Source organism: Brassica oleracea, chromosome C9, assembly GCF_000695525.1.
Source record: "Brassica oleracea var. oleracea cultivar TO1000 chromosome C9, BOL, whole genome shotgun sequence".
NCBI classification, from domain to species: Eukaryota; Viridiplantae; Streptophyta; class Magnoliopsida; order Brassicales; family Brassicaceae; genus Brassica; species Brassica oleracea.
Genome location: NC_027756.1, coordinates 39,680,828 through 39,698,645, shown reverse-complemented (window position 1 = coordinate 39,698,645; position 17,818 = coordinate 39,680,828). Strand labels below are relative to the sequence as shown.

Below are 17,818 nucleotides of genomic sequence, written 5' to 3'. Positions count from 1 at the left end.
CCGGTGCTGGTCGAACCAAATATACGAGATGGACCGGGAAAATTAATTATCAAGGCAAAGAAAAACATAAGAAGAACAAATCTAGAAGGTGGTGGGGACTCTTGTGCGTCACCAGAGGGAGAAAGAATTTGTAATCGTCTTCTGTTGAGAATCGATTTTGATTTTTTTTGACAAGAGTGAGGTATCGAGAGAGATGGATTTGATATCGGGAGAGAGCTCGAAGGTGTTGAGGAAACAAGGATTCAGATCGCTGAAACTGATGAGTGTGGATATGGAGCAGGAGCTCGGAAACGAGCCTGAGCCTTTCGGTGCCGACTACGGAAGACTCGACAATGGCCTCGTCTACTACGTCCGACGAAACTCCAAACCTAGAATGAGAGCCGCTCTTGCTCTCGCCGTCAAAGTTGGGTAATAGGCACATAATAACCTTGGTTTCGATTTTTGTGAATTGTGTTTGCTCGAATTTGAGTTTTAGAGTGATGATCGTTCTGAGTCGAATTGGTGATGGTTAATCTGTTCTCTAATGTATTGATCCAACTTTGATTTGATCTGGTGAAATTCATGAATTTGGAAGAACTTGTGCTGAAATGCGCAACGTGTGGCTGACACGCCTTTTGATTCATTGGCAGTTCAGTTTTGGAAGACGAGGATCAGCGTGGAGTTGCTCATATTGTAGAGCATCTTGCGTTTAGTGCGACAACGAAATACACGAATCATGATATAGTCAAGTTCTTAGAGAGCATCGGCGCTGAGTTTGGGCCCTGTCAAAACGCAATGACTACAGCGGATGAGACCATATACGAATTGTTCGTCCCGGTCGATAAGCCTGAATTGCTATCTCAGGCTATTTCCATTTTAGCAGAGTTCAGCTCCGAGGTAATAATGTCTCTTTGACTCTGTTTCATCACCTTTTTTTTTTTCTTTTTTCTATTTCGTTAGAGATCTGCTTTTGTTTTTTAGATTCGAGTCTCCAAGGAAGATTTGGAAAAAGAAAGAGGTGCTGTTATGGAAGAGTACCGAGGCAACCGTAATGCTACGGGAAGGATGCAGGATTCGCATTGGCAGTTGATGATGGAAGGTTCAAAGGTATTGTGAGGCTTTCTTAATCATTTAGAGACTCCAGTGTGTTCTTATGATACTTTCATTTGGCTGCAGTATGCTGAACGTTTACCTATTGGTTTGGAGAAAGTGATCCGGTCTGTTCCTGCTGCAACTGTGAAGAAATTCTACCAGAAGTGGTATCATTTATGCAATATGGCAGTTGTCGCTGTTGGTGATTTTCCAGATACAAAGGTACACTTACTTTTTATTTTTAATGATTAGCTACTCAAAGCATTTATGAGTTTCGGTCAGACTTCGTTTGTAACCCTTCCTGATTTCTTTCTAGACTGTAGTTGATTTGATTAAGACACACTTCGAGGATAAAAGATCAAGTAGTAATCCTCCAGAGATACCATTCTTTCCTGTTCCTTCTCATGAAGATACACGGTTCTCTTGCTTTGTTGAGTCTGAAGCAGCTGGGGTTAGTTACTTTTAAAAATATCCAAAACTTCTTCAGACATTATCCTGATATCCATTTCCAAACTCCTAAGCTTTTTTCGTGGTATTGGCTTGTAGTCTGCAGTCATGATTAGCTATAAGATGCCCGTAAGTGATCTGAAGACGGTGAAAGATTATAGGGATATGCTTGCAGAATCAATGTTTCTGCATGCTCTTAACCAGAGACTCTTCAAAATATCTCGTAGAAAGGACCCTCCATTTTTTGCGTGCTCTGTTGCTGCTGATGTCCTGGTGAGCCCATTGAAGGCCTATATAATGAGTTCTTCTTGTAAAGAGAAAGGAACCCTGGCATCCCTAGAGTCTATGCTTCTCGAGGTCTCTTCTGCTTTCACTCTCTCAAGTTTTTGACATTGTCTCCTCCCTCCCCATTCATTGGTTCTCTTGTGTTTAAGGTTGCTAGGGTACGCCTTCACGGGTTCTCAGACCGTGAAATATCTGTTGTTCGAGCTCTCATGATGTCGGAGATTGAATCTGCCTATCTGGAACGTGATCAAATCCAATCAACTAGCTTGCGAGATGAATATATACAGGTAAGTTCTCTGATGAACTTTCTTGTCCAGTTTTCTGTCTTTCCCCTCTACAAATCTTGTTTATATTTGTGTTTTATCTTGCAGCATTTCCTTCACAAGGAACCTGTTATTGGGATTGAGTACGAGGCGCAACTTCAAAAGAGCCTTCTACCCCGTGAGAAGATGCATACTCTGCTTATAGTTTAGTCTATTTCCATTTTTGTTAGTAAACTCATCTAAATTATATTGGTTCCTCTCATGCAGAAATATCAGCTTCAGATGTATCCAGGTACTCTGAAAAGTTAAGAACATCGTGCGGTTGTGTGATCAAGACAATGGAACCTAGATCTGCTGCAACAGTTGATGACATGAGAAATGTTGTCTCAAAGGTTAATAGTCTTGGGGAAGAAATGAAGATTGCTCCGTGGGATGAGGAAAAAATTCCAGAAGAAGTTGTCGATGAGAAGCCAACTCCAGGGTAAGCTCAATCTTGGATGTTTGTTCTGTTGACTTAAGTTTTCAGACTGATCCTATTTCTAAGTCTTGTACTAAACTAATTGGCTCGGTTGACGTGCCTATATATACTCCATTTCCTATTTCTCATCCATGAATAATGTTCAATGAAGGGATGTTACCCACCAGCTTGAATATCCAGAAGTTGGGGTTACAGAATTGACTTTATCAAATGGAATGCAAGTTTGCTACAAGTCCACAGACTTCTTGGACGACCAGGTGCCATATTAACTGAAAGCTACAATATTTGTGTGTGTTGTCAGTGTATTAAGCTCTACCCTTATTTCTATACTGTGTTCGGTAACTTTATGATTGTCCTTTGTGTGTTTTCCGTACAGGTTCTTTTTACAGGGTTCGCATATGGAGGACTTTCCGAACTCCCTGAGAGTGATTACATATCATGTTCGATGGGATCAACGATTGCAGGTGAAATTGGTATGTTTGGTTATAAGCCATCAATGCTTATGGATATGCTTGCTGGTAAGAGGGTTGAAGTTAGCGCAAGACTCGGGCCATACATGAGAACGTTTTCTTGTGATTGTTCACCCACAGACCTTGAAACTGCTTTGCAGGTTCGGGTTTTTCCTCCTGAATATAAGCACTTAGGCAGTTAGGTGTCTCTTGACCGTTTCCATAATATTTTTGACGTATAGCTTTGCTAACATTTGAATGATGGAAATTTAACTTATTGAGGAGCGTGTTCGTGCGCATTCCTTCACAGTTGTGTCTTCACTCTTCTTCTCATCCAGTAATTTAGTACTCACTTGAACTTATCAATACTTCTTTCCAGCTTGTATATCAACTTTTTACTACAAACGTGATGCCACAAGAAGAAGAGGTTGGAATAGTGATGCAAATGGCAGAAGAAGCAGTCCGTGCTCGAGAGAGAGACCCTTATACTGTCTTCGCCAACAGGGTGAAGGAACTCAACTATGGAAATTCTTATTTCTTTAGGGTAATATCTTCTGTGAGCTAAATGACTAATTATATCTTGTTGAACGACCAGCCACATTTCTAACTTAGTCTCTAATCTGCAGCCTATTCGGATAAATGAACTACGAAAAGTTGACCCGGTGAAGGCCTGCGAATACTTTAACAGTTGCTTTAGGGATCCATCAACTTTTACAGTTGTGATTGTAGGGAACCTTGATCCTAGTATCGCTCTTCCTCTAATTCTTCAGTATTTGGTAAGTTGGATCACATCACTTGTGATACACAAAAAGTTAGCTCGGACTTGACTGCATTCTTGCATTCGTTCCATGCAGGGTGGAATACCTAAGCCTTCTCAACCGATTCTCAACTTCAACCGTGATGATCTCAAGGGCTTACCATTCACTTTCCCTACTAAGATAACAAGGTAAGCTGTATATTAGTCTTGTCATTATCGAAGTTTATCAACGTAGTGAATCTTTGTTTAGCTTCCGTGTCACCCACCTAGATGCTTTTCCAAAATATTGATGTGTAGTTTGGCGATTGGTTGCAGTTGAATCATAATCCAAATATACAAGTTAAACTCTAAATGCACTAATATCAGTTAGATATCTGCTAAACACCATTGACTAAACAGAGACAATGATACTATGTATTTCCCTTGATATTTCCATATTGACTTTAAATGTGTGAATATTACAGAGAATTTGTACGAAGTCCAATGGTCGAGGCCCAGTGTTCAGTCCAGTTGTGCTTTCCAGTGCAGTTAACAAATGGAACAATGGTAAGTGACTCTGCTTTGTCATCTGAACTATAACCCACGCTAATTACGTTGATGATATATTCTTCTTGCCTTTACTAAGAAACTGTCTAATGCATTTGCTTCATACCTCTGTTTTGATTGATAGATCGAAGAAATTCACTGTATCGGCTTTTTAGGAAAACTTCTAGAGACCAAGATAATCCAGTTTCTCAGGTTCACGCATGGGCAGGTATATTCTGCCATGTCTCTGTTTTCTATCTATGATGATCACCAACCTTTAGTGACCTAACTTTTCCTACCTAAGCAGATATATTCCGCAGAGGTCTCAGTGTTTCTTGGCGGGAATAAACCGTCTAGAACAGCGGATTTGCGTGGTGACATCAGTGTAAATTTTTCGTGTGATCCAGAAATCTCATCTAAACTGGTACGTTCATTTTTCCCACATGATCCTATAAACGCTTTCTCTGTATCTTTTCGCTGCCTTAAGGCAACCTCTTTGTCTTTCAGGTTGATCTAGCTTTGGAAGAAATTGTACGGCTTCAAGAGGAAGGCCCTTCGCAGGAAGACATTTCAGCCATCCTGGAAATAGAACAACGAGCTCATGAAAATGGCCTGCAGGTTTTCTTTTTGTGCCAATTATTCAGTTACAAATCCTCACAGCAAAGTAAAATCATATTTTACTTAGGAACAAAAAAATTTGTTTCCTTCTTGTTTTGTTCAGGAAAACTATTACTGGTTAGACAGGATTCTACGTGGATACCAGTCAAGGGTCTACGCTGGCGATTTGGGCGCTTCATGCCAGGTCAGTTAAAAAAAAAAACCTTTTAACTAGTCAGGTTTCGATTGTACTAGAGAAACACAGTTTTATGAAAAGTAAGAAAATGCTCTTGGTTTATTAGATTCTAGAAGAAGGGCGTTTGAGAATGAGAGAGTCACTTGCACCACAAACAGCACAAGCCGCATTACAGAGAATCCTCCCTCACCCTTGCAAGAAACAGTACACTGCTGTCATTCTCATGCCTCAGAGATCACGTTTTGGTTTTCTTTCCTCTATATTTGCGTCTAGCCCGGAGACCCGCTACATTCGTGACACCAAGGTCAGCCTTTGTGCTGTCTGAGTAAATGTAACAACAAATGGATCATTTATATATGAGTTTGTCTCTTTTGTTTCCAGATTTTGGCAGGCATTGCTGGTCTAGCTGTTCTTGTTTTTAGCATCTGGAGATACTCTCGCAAGTAAAAGTCTAATCTCTCTTTCTTGTCATTTTTTAGTGAACCTCGGCGTTTATTATTCAAGTTCTCGTACATTTTTACAAGAGATTAAGAACCACAAACTTATTTGTTGCTACATTTTTTTGTGTCACGACTGTAATATTTTAACAGTTTTCGTCTATACATTCAGACATGAATAAGCTAAAGCCTTCTCTTCAGCTAGCTCTCTTGCAGAGTCATCCATTTTCTCTCTGGAGAACTCGTCAATATTTAGTCCTTGTACGATCTTCCAACTCCCTTTCTCGCAGATAACCGGAAACGAGTAAACCAAACCAGGTGGTATACCGTAAGAGCCATCAGAACAAACACCCATAGAAACCCAATTCCCTTTAGGTGTTCCAAGAAACCAATCATGAATATGGTCACAAGCTGCGCTAGCAGCTGATAAAGCACTCGACTGTCTCCGTGCCCTTAGAATCTCTGCACCACGTTGCTGAACTTCTGTAATAAACTCGTTCTTCAGCCATTTCTGATCAGCGACAAGTAGTTCGTTCACCGGTTGATCTCCGGTCTTTGTAGAGACCGTTGCATGATTGCTGTCTGGATACTGAGTTGAAGAGTGGTTTCCCCAGACGATCACGTTCTTCACGCTGCTGACGGGAACACTTAGCTTCTCTGCGAGGCGAGCTTGAGCTCGGTTATGATCGAGACGTGTCAGGCAAGTGATGTTTTCTTCCGGGATCGACGGTGCAAACTCTTTTAAAATCAGGGCATTTGTGTTCGCTGGGTTTGCTACAACGAGAACCTTGCAATCATCTGATGCATATCGCTCTAGAGCTGAAGCTTGAGCTTTAAATATCACCGCATTTTTTGACATCACATCTCTTCTTTCCATGCCTTCTTTTCTTGCGAATCCGCCGATCATTATTGCGATATTCACACCTTTACATGCTTCGTCAATATTTGTTGTCGCGAAGACGCCGTGGAGGAGAGGGAAGGCTGAATCTTGAAGCTCCATCTTCACAGCTTCTAGTGATTTTGAAGCTGGTTCTATATCAAGTAAATGCAGAATCATGGGTTGGTCTTGACCTAGCATCATACCTCGTGCAATCATTGGAGCTATTGCATATCCTATGTTCCCTGTTCAATAATAATTCACTATAATTAATTCATATTTCAATATTATTATTCACTATGAGTCAAGAGCATAAAAGAAACATAAACCTAAGTACTTGGTTGATTTTACCTGCTGCACCAGTGACCAGAACCCTTATAGGTTCTTTCTCAATCTTTAATAAATTGCACATGTATACTATCATTTTCCATGACAGAACAACGCATAACAAGAGTACCAAAGATTTCTGAATAACAAAAGTATAATCAACTTCTCCTCCGACGACCTCCATTTTTCTTAACAAGTAAAACGTAATCAAGCAACGAATGGGTGTTCATGTAATTCCTAAGTTTAATTTATAAAGCTATAGAAACCAAGAAAGAGAAAAGGTATCTGTGGAAAGCTGAGAAAGAGGAAAAATGTAACCTGATACTTACAAAAACCTAAGTCATACAACAAAGACAATGAATAATATATGGAAAGAAACGTCGCCGAGTAAAGATCCTCAAACTTTTTATATATTCATAGGTATAAAAATAATTATGATATTATTCTTAATAAAAGTACTAAACCTGGTTGAATCCGGTTGGACCACATGGTTCAATGACTCAAAAGTTTCTCCGGTTCGGTTTTTAAAACATACAACATTATTTTTGGTTCATAATGAGAAGTTTACTATTCAAGGCTGAAAAAAAACCCGAATCCGAAGAACCGAACTGAACCTGATTCGAAAACGTAGTACCGAACCCGAACCGAAATTGATTAAATATCCGAATGGGTTCAAAATATTGGTATCCAGAGAACCAAAACCAAATCCGACCCGAACCGAAGTATTTCGAGTACCCGAATGTATCCGAAATAGATTTATATATCTAAATATATTAATTATTTTTAGATTTAATATATATTAAAAACATCTAAAATATATAAGATACTTTTAAGTTGTCTAAAATACTTGAAAATATATAAAATTAGTCAAAAGTAAATGTCTAAAATAGCTAAAATATACTCAAAACACCAAAAATACTTGAAATATCTACTGATTCTCTATCAAAATATTCAAATCAAACAAATTTATATGTTAAGTTTAAGTATTTTGACATATTTTATTCAAATTTATATGTAATATAGTATTTTATTTACAAATTTAAACTATATATTGAATTTTAAAATTTAAAAAATCATTTAAATGAGTTATCCAAACCCGAACCAAACCCGCGAAGATCCGAACCGAACCCGAACCAAAATTTAGAAATACCCGAATGTAGATGAAATATTTAACCCCGAAAACTTGAAACTCGAATAAACCCGAACCGAACCCCCCTAATTCAGAGGGAGACAATCCTATTTGTAAATTGGTTTTGGCTCGGTTTTGTAAATTAAATTTCTGGTTTAGTTTAGGTTATAAGTTGGTATAAAATTATTTATATGATAAACTATTAACTTGATAAGTTATATGATAAATGTATAATCAGTTGAGTTTCTGATTTTTAGTTTAGCTTAAGCATTTTGGTTTCTTTTCCCCTATATTTCTAACTAGAGGAGGGTATATTAGGCCTGTAAAGGGCTAGCAAATCCCGAAGGAGTGGTGGTTTAATGGCACAAGCAGTCTCAGCCCAATAAAGCCCAAATAAATGATCTAGGTTAAATTCAGTGTCACATATATATAACCTAACTTATCCTCTGTCGTCTCCTTTCTGTCTCTCGACGTTCTTCGAGCCAAAGGTACTTTCTTCAAGCTCAATTCTCTGTTCTTTGGTCGTAAATGAACAGATCTATTTAGTATCCCGTAAGAGAATCTTTTGGTCTAATTGTTTCTTGGTTTGGGATAAGCGCAGGTAAGAGTTTGAAGAAGTGCATCACAGACCAAAGAGAAGATGTCTGAGAAAAAGGGAAGGAAAGAGGAAGTGGTGACCAGAGAGTACACCATCAACCTCCACAGACGCCTTCACAGCTGGTTAGCTTTCTTAAAACCTCAATATTCTTCTGTAACTCCTCATGTGTTAGCTGCTTATTCATAGTGTTGTAATGAAATGTAGTCTCTTCCTGCTGTAGTATTGTACCAATCTTCTTATAGGGTTGTGTGTTATATGATTAGTGTCTCAAGATTATATATTTCCAGATGTAATCATACATTCGGCCTTGAAAATGAGATCTTTTTAAGTTAATTGAATTCTTAAGTACATGTTTTCAATCCTGGATTTGAGCTCGTTGTTGCTATTGAAGTTTTTCTACGAGCTTAACAAAGAGTTAATCTTGTGCTGGTTCGGATTCAGTTTATAGAATTATTTCACTTCAAGGTTTTATTTGTACTACTGTTTTGTTTCATCGTCTTTAAATTTGGTATTGTGAGATTTAAGGCCCACTGCTGATAAAAGAATTAACTATGTGGCAGTACCTTTAAGAAGAAGGCACCAAAGGCCATCAAGGAGATAAGGAAGTTTGCAGAGAAAGCCATGGGGACAAAGGACGTTAGGGTAGACGTTAAGTTGAACAAGCAGATATGGAGCAGAGGTATCAGAGGTCCTCCAAGGAGGATTAGGGTGCGTGTTGCTCGTAAGAGAAACGACGATGAGGACGCAAAGGAAGAGTTTTTCTCACTTGTCACCGTTGCTGAGATCCCTGCCGAAGGACTCAGTGGACTCGGCACAAAGGTCATTGACGAGGAGGATTGAAGAGTTGGACTAGTCTGTCACTTAGACAAGTTTTGGGGCTTTCTTTTTTAAGTTCTTGCGTTGTTTTCATTCAAAGAGTCTTCGTGTTTCTTTGTAGTGTTAACTTGAATTGCCTGATGCAGTTTATTGGAAAGACTCGATATGAATCTGTTTTTTTGTTCTTATCTTCTGAATTTTGCTTGGAGCTCGCCTTCCATGGTTCAGAGTGATAAGTGATAACCAAGGTGACATACAGAAGCGATGATGGTGTTAAACAAGGTGATACAGAAGTCATGACCAATGTGATGCATGAGCTTTCTTTTTTAAGCTATGGTTATCGTGTTTTTTTTTTACAGCGTTATGGTGTTCAGTGACTTCTTATATATGAAAAATATAATCAAATGCTAAAAATCTCGTAAGATTAAAATGAATGGTACAATGACACTGCCTAAAACTGTAATGTTTTTTTTTGGGGTTTATTATACGCTACTCTCACCACTTCGCCCTAGTAGCTAAAACATAAAAGCAAAAAGCGAAACGTCGACAGCAGGATTCGAACCTGCGCGGGCAAAGCCCAATTGATTTCGAGTCAATCTCCTTAACCACTCGGACATATCGACTTCTTGTTCACACCTGCTCCTTTAAGCTTTAATAACTTGAGAGATCTCAGTATTGGCTAGTTAGCAAAACCACCGTAGCACTGAACCGGCAATCAAACCGTACGAAGAAATCTAAACCAACGTACCAAGTGTATGCTTGACCGATCATTACTTTTATTTATTATTGTTGCATATCGATGTTTTTACGTGATTTGCTTCTGTAACTGTTTCTAGTTTTTTTTTATTTAAATGAGAAAAGGCAGAGAGAAAAATCAGTTTGTAGCTGATTATACTTTTGTGATATTACTGAATATTGGGTTCACTCCTAACAACCGGTTTGTGGTATTACTGAATATTCTCAGATTTCTGAATAGCTGAAATGATTTGCCTAGATAACCGAACAAAACCAGTTTCATTAGTATATCTAAAAATCAAATTTCATTCATTACAAAAACCTTTTTAAAAGAGTATAGAGCTATAACCGAAGCAGGTTATCAAAACCATCAGACCCAGCAAGCAACATAAAAAAAAACATAAGATTGTGTTTCGCCATTTTGGCGGCAGAGAGAGGAAATCTCAAAGATCAGCTCTTCCAGGATAGCGAGGGAAGGGAATAACGTCTCTGATGTTGTCCATCCCTGTAGCAAACAGAACCATACGCTCGAACCCAAGTCCAAACCCTGAATGCTTCGCTGTTCCGTAACGTCGCAAGTCCAAGTACCACTCATATGGCTCTACTGGTAAACCAATCTCCTCAAGCCTGTAAACAAAAAAAAACATTGGGAGATGGAAATAACCAAAAACTAGCCAACACTGAACAAATAGGTTTCACTTTCACGAACCTTTCCATGATGACGTCAATACGTTCTTCTCTTTGGCTTCCACCAATGAGTTCTCCAACCTAAAAGGCATAGCAAAAGACGCCATTCATGTGTATTCTTCCACAAAAAAAAAGCAGAAAACCTTAACTCGGTATTAGGAGAAGATGATGGATGATCTTTTATTACCTTTGGAACGAGGACATCCATGGCAGCAACTGTCTTTCCATCGTCGTTAAGTCTCATGTAGAAAGCTTTGATTCCTTTCGGGTAGTTGTACACAATAAGAGGCTTCTGAAACACAACCTCTGTCAAGTATCTGCAAGATAGGAGGAGATACAACATTAGTAACCTTATTCTTACAAGTGTTTCCAGTTAATAACTAGTTCCAAGGGTTACAGAAAAACATAACCTTTCGTGCTCAGATGCTAAGTCGATACCCCATTCCACAGCATTATCAAAGTTCTTTCCTTTAGCCACAGCTTCCTCAAGTATCTTTATGGCTTCCGTGTACGTTAGACGACCAAAAGGAGTCGAGGCAACAAGTTTCAGCCTGTCAATGCATCCCTTGTCGAAGTTCTTAGCCATGAGTTCCATATCATCATAACGTTTCTCAAGCAGCCACTTGCACATGTATTTCACATATGCTTCTGCGCAGTTCATATCGTCCTACACAAAAGTAAACCAGTTTTAAGACACTGCAACAACAAAACAAAACAAAAAATGAAATGTTTTATTACCTCAAGATCAGCGAAAGCTAACTCAGGCTCAACCATCCAGAACTCAGCAAGATGCCTTGAGGTGTGAGAGTTCTCCGCCCTGAAGGTGGGACCAAACGTATACACGTCGCTAAGACCACAAGCATAAGTCTCCACTTGCAACTGACCAGAGACTGTCAAGAAAGCTTGGAGACCGAAGAAATCTTGCGAGTAATCAATCTTCCCATCGACTTTAGGCAAACCAGGCTTGAGCCTTGACCTCGCTTCAGTCGCGGCAAAATTCGCCTTCGCATCATTGAGCTCAGCAACGGAAGCGAGGATCGCTTCCTTGCTCGCTTTAGCAGCTTTGAGCTCCGCCACAGCTTCGCCTCTCTCCTTGACAACGACCCTCGCAGCTTCAACGTCGGCCTCGGTAGGAGGAGGGTTCTCAATGAGTTCCCTCTCAAGCTTCTCAGTTGTACTGATCAATGTCGTCACTTGGAACATTTCACCAGCTCCTTCGCAATCACTTGTGGTGATGATCGGAGTCTGAACGTATAGGAAACCTTCTTCATCAAAGAAGGTGTGGGTTGCAATAGCAAGAGCGTGACGGATTCTTGCAATAGCTGAGATCTGAAATAAAAAAAAATGGAGACACACTCAAACCCTAATTAAAGTCGGTAACTTTCTGATCAAGTAATAGTTTTTTTTTTCGATTAGGGCTTTAAACAATCTCTAATCAATGTCACTGAGGCTAAAAAAAAAAAGAAGTGATTTTTTCTCCTCACCGAGTTGGTCCTTGCACGAAGATGAAGAAACTCTCTCAACCTCTCAAGAGTCAGCTTCGTCTTCGGAATCGGGTACGTACCAGGATCCACAGTCCCCACATCAACCACCTCCACAACGCTAAGCTCGATCTTCTGCTTCGTACCTTTACCTTCCGGAGGAAGCTTCAAACACCCATCGACGGTCACGCAAGTCCCCGTCGCGATCAGCTTTGAGAGATCCGATACGGAAGCGTCCACCATAACCTGGAGATTCGCCGGGCACGACCCATCGTTCACCTCGAGAAAAGCGAAAGCCCCTTTCCCTTGCTCCCTCCCCGTTTTCACCCACCCGCTGATTCGGACCTTCTGACCCGCGAGTCCGGCTCCTCCGTCGGGTCGGCCCAAGATCGATTGGATGCGTACCCGATCGGAAAACCGCGCTTTCTGCACTGTTGTAGAGGAGGCTTCGTCGTTGGTCAAGGAGACGGCTGCTAGTTCATCTACCGGCGGCGGAATGTCTCCACCCATTGTTGTTCGTGATAGAAATTTTGCGGCGATGTTAAAACCCTAATTGGTATATTATGCGAATTTGATATAGAAACGTATGTTGTTAATGGGCCTTCTGACCTTAGGCCCACTTATGAAGAAGTTTTTTAAGTGTAAGGCCCAACACATTTCGTTTAGTTGTAAATATATATTGTCAGCTCGAAACCCTAACTCTGAGATTACGCACTCGTTTGAGCTTATTGCAGCCGTCGGAAGAGAAAGCAGAGAAGCAAATCAGCCATGGGTAATCTTTTTTTTTTTTTTTTTTTTGTATAACGAATCTTTTGGTATTTTTTTGCCTTTGGATCTGTTTAACGGTGAGTGTTTGTTGATGTTCAGGCAAAGTTCACGGTTCTTTAGCGCGTGCTGGTAAGGTGAGAGGACAGACACCGAAAGTAGCAAAGCAAGATAAGAAGAAGAAACCCAGAGGACGTGCTCACAAGCGTCTTCAACACAATCGCCGTTTCGTTACCGCCGGTACTTTCTCAGCTACAGAGATACTCTATAATAGTTAACATTGTTCAGTTTAGCTGTGAATTAGGATTAATGTTAGGAATTATCTACAGAAACATTTGAATAAAACTGGATGTTTATTTGCTCTTTGGTTAGCACACTGGTCATGCTACTCGAGTGCTTAGTTGAATCACTTGGCTTAGTATATGCACATTGATTTATATGTTGCTGATTGATATTTTGCAGTTGTTGGTTTCGGTAAGAAGAGAGGACCCAACTCTTCTGAGAAGTAGAAGCCCTTTCTGTGACCACCTTTCTGTTACAAGATAGATATGCTGGAGCGAGACCTTTGTGTGAAAGGTTCTCTCATTTGGCTATTTTTGTAACCTTTCTTCTTTTGTTTTAGTCAACGTTTACTTTGGCACCAAACTTATGTTTTAATTCTATGAAATGAAATACAACTTTTTTACATCTTGATCTAGACGCAAAAGTTTGATTCAACTCTACTTATTTGCACCAACTAATATTATCGTTTATTTTGCATTAAAAACTAATACTATATTCCAAGAAGCTTTTGAAGTACTCGTCAACCAGCAATTACCAATGAAAAACCTGACGTTGAGTGACTTCAAAGTTCGTCATGAAAGCCTTTTGGTGTATCGTATCCTTGAGATGCCTTGTCTTTGAGGTACTGTACGGCCATTGACGCATGGACAGCAGCACCGTAAGGAAGCGCATCCTCGTTGACTCTATAGAGCGAAGAATGAGCTGATGCGTAACTTTTGGTCTCATCTTGCATTCCTAGGAAAGCGAAATGGCCAGGGATTGCTTCCGCAAAGTAGGAGAAATCTTCTCCTCCCATAATAGGCGATGCTTCCGCAAAAGATTCTTCACCCAACAAATCTCCGACCATGTTCTTGAACTGCTTGTATAAGCCAACATCGTTCACAGTTGGTGGGAGTGGTTCTTTGCCGTTTGGTCTTAGATTCACTGATGCATTGCATCTGTGAACTGTTGCTTGGTTGGTAATAACCTGGAACCAAAGGATGAAACAGTGGGTTTGGTTTTTATAGAAAGAAGCAATGATGATAGTGTCAATCTTGAATCACATATCACCTCTTTGACTCTCTGTTCAAGCTGAGAAAAACTGGTGAAGGCTCGGAGAGTTCCTCCTATGGTGACCGAATCAGGGATTACATTGAAGGCATTGCCTCCGTTAACCTTAGAAACTGTGACCACCTACAGAAGCAATTGGCATGAGCTGCGTTACAAGAAAAGCCTAGGCCATGTATAGGAAAGGTTACCTTTGAATCCAAAGGGTCAGTTTCACGTGAGACCAAATGTTGAAGATTGAGGACAACACTTGAAGCTGCAATAACTGGATCTACTGTATGTTGCGGGATGGCAGCATGACCTCCTTTCCCTGTGATTACAGCTTCAAAGAATGAAGTACCAGCCAGCATGGAACCTGGACGCGAAGCTGCTTTGCCTAAAGGAACACGGTTGGTAAAATGAATCCCGAAAATGGCTTCGACATGCTTCAAAGCTCCTTCTTCAATCATCTTCTTCGCTCCACCCAAACCTTCTTCAGCTGGCTGGAATATAAGCACCACAGTTCCCTAACAAACCCCAAAGCATTGATCGTATCTCAGTTTAGTGCCGCAAACGAAAGCAAAAAGTTAATGTAGAGAGTGTGTGTATATAATAAACCTGTAACACGTGGCGATGTTGTTGAAGAAGCTTGGCAGCACCAAGAAGCATAGCAACATGGCCGTCGTGTCCACAAGCGTGCATTTTACCAGCAATTTTGCTCTTGTGCTCCCACTCAACACCTTCCTGAATTTTCAAAGATTATCAATTCACATCATACACTTATAAACATTCTCGAATCAATGATAGTTCACCTGCATAGTCAACGCATCCATGTCAGCTCTCAGCGCGACGAACGGAGGTTCTCCGATGCCGATGTAGCCAATCACGCCGGTCACAGCGACGGGGTACCTGTACTTGACTCCGATGATGTCCAGCTCTGATCGAATGAGTTTGCTGGTCTCGAATTCTTGGTAACCCAGCTCCGGATTCTCGTGGATCTTCCTTCTGATTCTCACCATCCAATCGAAAACCTCCGGAGTTTTCGCGAGTTCGAGGAACTTCTTCCGGAATTGAGATGCATCGCCGGTGGTGTGTGAAGATTCCAATGAAACGTGAAGTGAGAAGAGAAGTTGGAAAGTCAAAGTGAAGAGCAAAAGGTTGTTGAGCATAGCCATGTGAGGAAGAAGAAGACAGTGAGTTGTGTGATTAACTGTTTACGCCACTCGATCAATGTAGTAGATACTATGCCAAAATCCTTAGCAAAGTAATATTAAAATATTTAGTGGGTCCCTCATTTTATTAAGGATTATGCTACAATTGACTCTTCCAGTTCTTATTTATGGATCCCATTTCTGATAATCTCTCAAGTGTGTGTGGGCTCAACATCCACAAATTAACAATATTAATAATCTTAGTTTCAAAGTTATTATTTGCTAAATATCCGATAGTTAAAAAAAAAAAGAACAGCCTTCAGTTTACTTTTCCTCTTCCACCAGTTTACTCTTGCGCATTCATATCTAGTTCACTAATATAATAGTGAACTAGACATAAATTAGCATCATATAGGGCAGTGCCGCATAGGGATGGTACACTTCTTTGCGAAAAAATGTACAATCATCCGGACGCAACTTTGAATAAAACTTTCACGGCATTTTACTTTCTCGAAACAGATTCCACATATGCACAATTAAGTCGTTTTAAGCATAGTCAGATAAAACATTCATCTTGATTCCTTAACTTTTTAAATTATTATATATATGTTAGGTTGCACAGTTTCCAAATCATCAAATTTATTTATTTATTAGTATTAATCTAAAATTGTTTATGGTCTTTAAATCTCAAGTCCAATCTTGTGCACAATATATTGTTACATGTTGGGATAAGCTTGAAGAAACCTTGAGTAACAACGAAACCCAATTCTAGTAGGATTATGATCTGAAGAGATAAGAATCATATATTATGTGAGTTTACTATTAGAAACAGGATTTAGATAATATAAGTAATGTCGAGTAATGACATTGTGTTGAGAGTTTGAGAGATTCTATGTTGTGAGAGCTTAAGTTTTGAGTGATTTTCTTAAACGTAATAAAGTGAGTTATATTTTATATTCATACGATCTTGAGAACTAGATTTGGTATCAGAGCCAGCGGAGACGATCATAACAAGCGACCACCATGGGAGATATTACAACGACGACCACAAAACCGAAGGAAGGAGGAGGTCCTTCATCAATTAGTTGTCCAATGTTAAATTCAACTAATTATACAGTTTGGGCCATGAGGATCAGTGTGTTATTAAAAGTACACAAGGTGTGGGAAGTTATCGATAATGAATCCAAAGATAGTGATAAGAATGACATGGCTACAGCTCTTCTTTTCCAGTCCATATCTGAAGCCCTAATCTTGCAGGTAGGAGAATTAGATACAGCAAAACAAGTTTGGGAGGCAAACAAAGCACGACATATGGGAGCATAAAGGGTTCGAGAAGCTCGTTTGCAAACCATTATGGCTGAGTTCGACCGTTTGAAGATGAAAGACACAGAAACCATTGATGATTTCGTTGGCAAATTATCTGAAATCTCATCCAAAGCTGCAGCACTAGGAGATAATATCGAAGAATCCAAGCTAGTCAAGAAGTTTCTTAAGAACCTTTCACAGAGAAAATATATACATATTGTTGTTTCCTTGGAAAAGGTACTCGACCTTAAAACCACAATGTTTGAAGACATCATTGGACGTCTTAAGACATATGAGGAGTGGGTAACTGAAGAAGAAGAGGAAGCACAAGACAATCAAACCAAGTTGATGTATGCAAAAAGAAACTCAATAGAATCAATCAAATCGAGAATATAACGGATATAGAGGCATGGGACGAGGTGGACGATACTATAACAGGATAAGAGGCCATGGACGCTACAACTACGATCGTGATCGTGATCTGTCCCAAGATCACTTGTTTCCGGTGCGACAAGAACGGTCACTTCTAAAGGAACTTGAGAACTAGATTACATATTTACTCGAAGAGTCGAAGACTTCTCTGTGGAGTCTATGATCTCAGTACAAAGGACCAGTTGTGTGAATTGAATAGAAAACTTCGTTGTTTGAATCCAAGTAAACTCTCTAGCACAAGTACCCGGTATGAGACCGACGAATATACTATTGTTATAAAAAGGTCATAATCTGATAGTAGACTAAATTCTTAATTACCCTTTGCATTAAAGCACTCCAATGAACCGTTGATCATAACAGGTTGAGCCAAGTCTATTGCAGTTTGGTTTCCGCTCTATGCAAAACAATGATCTTTGGTACAATAGACACTATGAAACTTGATGATGAATACTTATTTCGGCATTATAATTTTCAAATGGGTCTATGGCAATCTTCATAAAAAATGTATTTTGGAATTCAAATTTTTCAGGACAATGTATTGGCGGTAACGTTGACGGTAAGTCTTATAACTACAACACACTCCGTTGCTTTGACTTGCAAGTAACAAATCGTGTCTACAAGAGAGATGACTAGCAAATATATTTTTGAGATCTCCATCATATTTCGACTGCCTCACATTCTATTACTTGATTGTATATCCTT

The 17,818-nt window shown here is 39.7% G+C and overlaps 6 protein-coding genes and 1 non-coding gene across 9 annotated transcripts; 3 read left to right on the top strand and 4 right to left on the bottom strand.

Moving 5' to 3' along the window:
- The first annotated feature begins 51 nt into the window (after positions 1–51).
- Positions 52–5,705, top strand: LOC106318736 (probable zinc protease PqqL). The gene is made up of 21 exons (XM_013756850.1): positions 52–408; positions 630–876; positions 961–1,086; positions 1,156–1,293; positions 1,388–1,522; positions 1,618–1,875; positions 1,953–2,090; positions 2,175–2,244; positions 2,334–2,547; positions 2,696–2,801; positions 2,921–3,154; positions 3,373–3,537; positions 3,620–3,769; positions 3,848–3,939; positions 4,215–4,296; positions 4,421–4,504; positions 4,583–4,699; positions 4,783–4,893; positions 4,997–5,077; positions 5,175–5,372; positions 5,450–5,705. Exons 1-21 carry the CDS (start codon positions 194–196, stop codon positions 5,513–5,515), a joined length of 3,027 nt encoding a protein of 1,008 aa, XP_013612304.1. The 5' UTR covers positions 52–193; the 3' UTR covers positions 5,516–5,705.
- Positions 5,555–6,953, bottom strand: LOC106318737 (malate dehydrogenase, cytoplasmic). The gene is made up of 2 exons (XM_013756851.1): positions 6,734–6,953; positions 5,555–6,627 (listed from the first exon to the last, which is right to left on the bottom strand). The coding sequence occupies exons 1-2, from the start codon at positions 6,891–6,893 to the stop codon at positions 5,666–5,668; spliced, it is 1,122 nt and encodes a 373-aa protein (XP_013612305.1). The 5' UTR covers positions 6,894–6,953; the 3' UTR covers positions 5,555–5,665.
- Positions 6,954–8,258: 1,305 nt separating this feature from the next.
- LOC106315632 (60S ribosomal protein L31-3) lies at positions 8,259–9,440 on the top strand. The gene is made up of 3 exons (XM_013753426.1): positions 8,259–8,326; positions 8,440–8,558; positions 8,997–9,440. Exons 2-3 carry the CDS (start codon positions 8,479–8,481, stop codon positions 9,274–9,276), a joined length of 360 nt encoding a protein of 119 aa, XP_013608880.1. The 5' UTR covers positions 8,259–8,326; positions 8,440–8,478; the 3' UTR covers positions 9,277–9,440.
- Positions 9,441–9,793: 353 nt separating this feature from the next.
- Positions 9,794–9,875, bottom strand: TRNAS-CGA. Its single transcript has one exon. It is a non-coding gene; the product is annotated as a tRNA-Ser (tRNA).
- Positions 9,876–10,247: 372 nt separating this feature from the next.
- Positions 10,248–12,700, bottom strand: LOC106318867 (asparagine--tRNA ligase, cytoplasmic 1). The gene is made up of 6 exons (XM_013757017.1): positions 12,159–12,700; positions 11,413–12,003; positions 11,085–11,341; positions 10,862–10,991; positions 10,697–10,755; positions 10,248–10,614 (listed from the first exon to the last, which is right to left on the bottom strand). The coding sequence occupies exons 1-6, from the start codon at positions 12,663–12,665 to the stop codon at positions 10,431–10,433; spliced, it is 1,728 nt and encodes a 575-aa protein (XP_013612471.1). The 5' UTR covers positions 12,666–12,700; the 3' UTR covers positions 10,248–10,430.
- Positions 12,701–12,836: 136 nt separating this feature from the next.
- On the top strand, positions 12,837–13,608 carry LOC106313064 (40S ribosomal protein S30). The gene is made up of 3 exons (XM_013750793.1): positions 12,837–12,927; positions 13,023–13,160; positions 13,383–13,608. Exons 1-3 carry the CDS (start codon positions 12,924–12,926, stop codon positions 13,427–13,429), a joined length of 189 nt encoding a protein of 62 aa, XP_013606247.1. The 5' UTR covers positions 12,837–12,923; the 3' UTR covers positions 13,430–13,608.
- Positions 13,506–15,455, bottom strand: LOC106313063 (IAA-amino acid hydrolase ILR1-like 2). 3 transcript variants are annotated; one of them, XM_013750791.1, is made up of 6 exons: positions 15,041–15,455; positions 14,847–14,972; positions 14,441–14,755; positions 14,253–14,375; positions 13,739–14,169; positions 13,506–13,688 (listed from the first exon to the last, which is right to left on the bottom strand). In XM_013750791.1, exons 1-5 carry the CDS (start codon positions 15,401–15,403, stop codon positions 13,765–13,767), a joined length of 1,332 nt encoding a protein of 443 aa, XP_013606245.1. In that variant the 5' UTR covers positions 15,404–15,455; the 3' UTR covers positions 13,506–13,688; positions 13,739–13,764. The 3 variants fall into 3 exon arrangements, with proteins under 3 accessions (XP_013606245.1, XP_013606246.1, XP_013606244.1); XM_013750792.1 differs by having other exon boundaries at positions 13,506–13,691; positions 13,742–14,169; XM_013750790.1 differs by having other exon boundaries at positions 13,506–14,169.
- Positions 15,456–17,818: the final 2,363 nt, after the last annotated feature.